Below are 4392 nucleotides of genomic sequence, written 5' to 3'. Positions count from 1 at the left end.
AATCATTTGGTGAAGGAAAAATCTAGAATTGTTTGAGGATTTTTTTTGAAAAGAATATTATTTTACTAGAATCTAACACAAGACATCAACGTATTGGTTTTTATTTCCATAGATCTTATCCTTTGATTTTGAAAAGAAAAGGTCATAACAAACCACATTTTGATTGAAGTTTATGTTGGAGCCATAAAACAATTATCACATTCAAGATGGTTTTCCATCACCATACAGAGATTTTTGTAAACTACTAATATTAGAATTTTGAATATGGTTCATTAAGTAAATTCTATGCAAAAAGAGACATTCTGGTACACTAATTTGTCTTATTAACTTGGCGCTTTTGTTAGCAAGAAGCTTTTATGAAAGAATGACAACAAAAATGAGAACCATGCATTAAAAAGAGTCGGAAACATTTTGGTCAAAATTGGTCGGGGCAAGGTTGGTGGTAAAATCTAGTGCATTGGCAACAAAGTCCAAGGTCATGTCCCCCACCCTTCTCATCTTGGTCTCTTCAATGTTTAGCTTCAAATTCTCAGATTCCTTCCAAGCGAGCATGGATGGAGCCGCCCCTTATCCACAAATCTCGCACCTCAACCACTCATCCCAGCCACCAACCTCGGCCTCCACGTCTCATCATCCCCATGGGTTCTGCCCAAGGCCACGTCTTCACCACCCCCCAAGAAGGCCTGGAAAAATTTGGACTGCAAAGCAATCCCCAATACTATCTCTCCACGTGTCCTTTAGGTGGGCCCAATCTAAATCTCCTTCGCGTGCTCTCATACCATATTGAAATCACCACTTATCCTAAAAAATTAAGCTGGTAGGATGAAATATAAAATATAATATAAAAATAATAAATATTAATTATATTAATATTAATATCGCTATGGAAGACCGGAAGGGAGATGAAGAAGTATCTACAAGTGAGTTTTGGTAACATTGTAATCATAAAATAATAAAAAAAAAGTTGACCCCCAAAAATGAAGGCGAAGACGAGACCTACTTCAACATCACGGATGAAAAGAAAAGGAATAGACGACGAAATATGTAACAACTTTATGCCTTGCGGACATTCAGATTAGAGGAAGATTTTTTTTTAAAAAAAAAGGAAAAAAAAAATACAAGGACCAAGCTTGAGTATTTGTCAATATATGTGCGCGGTTTAGTCAACGGGCGATTTCCGACTTGGGCGAGTGGCCTAACTGCTCCATCTCCCAACTGAGCTTCGGTGCAACGCCGTCGTGCATCGGCATGTATTCCTGCATGTCATGAAACAATTGAGAACTGTTTCATTCCTTATTTGTCTTTTCAGAAACTATAGCCTTCTAAATATAAAAATTAATTTTTTTTTAAAAAAAAAGCTTGTAGTGACCCATTACCCATTCAACTTTTTCCCAAAAAAAAAAACAAGTTAAGATGATCTTTCTAAATAGTCTTGATACAGTTAGTAACTTAAGACACAATCTTTTTCCATTACAATCTAATGGCGAGTGCTTATAAAGTTAGCCATTTCATATTATTTCTTTACACACAGTAATGCTTGCTTGTATACTAGCTTATATTTTCATACATATTTTTCCTTGTTATATAGATAAAACAAAGAAAAATATCTGGTCAACAAGATTAAATATAAATTACTGCCAATTCTATGGTTAGAAATACAGAAAAGAGTTTTACTTTCAAACAGATAGTGGGACATAATAATTGTTTACCAATCAAAAAGTTGACATCTTCGTTATGTTAAAAAAAAAAACATGATAAGATTTAGGTATAAATATGAGAAATAAATATAAAAAATAAAATATATAAATAAATTTATCTTATTCTGTTAGCTTAAGTTTTTAGGACAAGTGGTAATTTTTAACATGATGTTAGAGCTTAAGTTTTTGAAATAAGTGGTGATTTTAACAATAAATTATAACTTCAAAATATTGCGGTGATCAAGAATACATTGTAGAAGAAAGAGATAGAAAAGAAGGAAAAACTTTCTAACTAAATTAAGTATGGATGGGAAAATTTATGAAAGACTGGTGGGAAGGGAGAGCAACAAAATACCTCCAGCTTGCATAATAACTCATGGGCAGTTTGGGCAGAGATGATGATATGGCGGGCAGCAGGTGTAACAAATCCTTCATCTACAGCCTTGTCGATGAATGACAGCAGAGAGTTGTAGTAGCCATCAACGTTCAACAGACCTACCTGTCCAAAACAAACGCCCACGCACGTATATATTAAGGCCATATACTACCATTCGCAGTGCCATTTTTGTAGCTACCAGGCGATTAATATATCCGTGTGACAAAGCAAGAAGAGCCAGGGGAAGAAAAATTGGGAGGCTAAAGACTATTCAAATCTTAAATGAATGGGCTTCTGCTTGTGAGAAGTATAAGAAATATAAACAATTAAGGGGTCTTACCGGCTTGTCATGGATTCCCAGCTGAGCCCAGGTTATCACTTCAAGGAGTTCTTCCAGGGTCCCATAACCACCTAATCAAAAAAAAAAAAAAACTCAAAATTTAAAGTAATGGGCATGCATCTCACACATGTAGCTACTAGTGTTAAAAAAAAAAATGGAACACCATAATTGGAGCCTTGGCTTGGAAACAGTCTCAATCTGATGCCTCAAAAAATATATGTAACAACTTGACCCTGAAAACTCAGCAAATCATCGATCCGGATGTAATAATCATCCAATCAAGATGACTTTTGAGCTATCAGGATCTTTCATAGGTTAATGAGGGCCAATATTTTCCAGAATTGAACTTTGGATCCAGCAAAATAGCATTCTGGATTGCACAAGCCAAAAAAGTTGATACACTGTACAGATCCAAGATTTGTTGATGTTATGCGAAACTAGGATGCTTGTGCGCAGGACAACACTGATCATTCCTACTGGTGACTCCCTTTTTAAGTTCACTTTGTGGATCCTTACCGGGCAAAGCGATGAAGGCGTCCGCATGGCGAGCCATCTCGGCCTTCCTTTGGTGCATGCCTGAGACTGCTCTCACCTCTCCTACAGTCTCTCCTGTTATCTGGAATATCCAAATCTATTTAGTTACTCTAGAGAACTAGACTAAATGATAATTATGTAGAAGCGATAAATTATCGATCGAGCAGTTTTATTTTTTGGAATTACTTCTTGATGGTTGTATTGTAACAGATACGAACTGTATGCAGAGAGGGAAAAAAATTTCTGTAAAACTGTATTTAGAGAGAAGAAAAGGATAAAGAAGGGGAAAAAATATATATGATACCTCTCGGGGCATGAGAGTTTTGGGAATGACCCTGCAAGACACCCAAAAACCAGACGAGTTATTGTTTGACTCTCAGAGAGAGCGAGCGAGCGAGCGAGCGAGAGAGAGAGAGAGAGAGAGAGACCGACCCCAAAACATGGCGGCCTCCATCATAGACCGCTTGGGAGACAAGGCCCATGAGACCAACACTTCCCCCACCATAAACCAAGTCTATGTTCCTCTCCACCTGCAAACAAAGCATGAGCAGAAAACAGAGCATGATCCTATATCAGTTTTTATAAACAATTCCACTTCTAAGAAAAAAAAAAGGAGCAATCCTCCAAATGGATTTTGTTCCAGACGACCATCTCAGCTCACATTTGGTGATTCAATCCTCTAATTTGGCCAACTGTCCTCCCTTTTGTCCTCCTCTTGTGAGGTTAACACCATTAACCTCACAAGTGGTGATTCTAAAGCATAATTACAAGAAGAAGAAGGATAAAAGACTGACCAGTTCATGGCCGAGCTGGATGGCAGCAAGCTGGTAGCTGGGCTTGTTTCCAGGGCTACTGCCACAGAAGACACACACCCTTCTGAACCTAGAGGAGGACCTTTTGGGCATCAATTGGCTTGGCGGCAGAGTCTGTGCTTGGGTTTCCATGAAACCAACCAAAGGATAGCTCAAATATTTGGAACTCAGGACCTCTCTGTTCCTATCCTATAAGGTTTTAGTGAGCTTTATGTGAGACTCTGCTCCTCTTTCCCTACAGTATTCTGTTTCTCCCCCCTTCAGCTTCCTCTTGTATTTATCATGAGAGCCACAGTACAGAGAGAGAGAGGAAGATAGTCTTTCTTTGGAGGCCTTTTAAACCCATTGACTGCTTGGAAAAATTTGTGTGGAGTTTGGACTTTGGACTTTATTTTTCCAGAACGAAAAAACCATAATTGATTATAACAAATAAGGTAGGCTTATATGGTATGTATGGGGACTCGTTAGGTGAATGTTAAACATTCCGCAGGAACATCCAACCATGCGTTTTGATAGGGTAGTACAGGATGACACCATCTCTTTGTCACCTTGTTTTCTTGCTTCTCGTTCTATTCTATTTTTAATAGATTTTTAGCCCGTTCAGATGCAGCCGTGTCATCGCGATGGGATGGA

The 4392-nt window shown here is 38.0% G+C and overlaps 1 protein-coding gene across 1 annotated transcript; it reads right to left on the bottom strand.

Annotated features, from left to right (window-relative positions):
• Positions 1-911: 911 nt before the first annotated feature.
• On the bottom strand, positions 912-4063 carry LOC103703883 (cytokinin riboside 5'-monophosphate phosphoribohydrolase LOG1-like). The gene is made up of 7 exons (XM_008786918.4): positions 3742-4063; positions 3380-3477; positions 3252-3282; positions 2930-3029; positions 2414-2484; positions 2053-2196; positions 912-1256 (listed from the first exon to the last, which is right to left on the bottom strand). Exons 1-7 carry the CDS (start codon positions 3889-3891, stop codon positions 1164-1166), a joined length of 687 nt encoding a protein of 228 aa, XP_008785140.2. The 5' UTR covers positions 3892-4063; the 3' UTR covers positions 912-1163.
• Between the last annotated feature and the right edge of the window lie 329 nt (positions 4064-4392).

Source organism: Phoenix dactylifera, unplaced genomic scaffold, assembly GCF_009389715.1.
Source record: "Phoenix dactylifera cultivar Barhee BC4 unplaced genomic scaffold, palm_55x_up_171113_PBpolish2nd_filt_p 001146F, whole genome shotgun sequence".
Lineage (NCBI taxonomy): Eukaryota > Viridiplantae > Streptophyta > Magnoliopsida > Arecales > Arecaceae > Phoenix > Phoenix dactylifera.
Note: the sequence above shows the minus strand (reverse complement) of the source record. Positions and strands in the feature narration are given on the sequence as shown.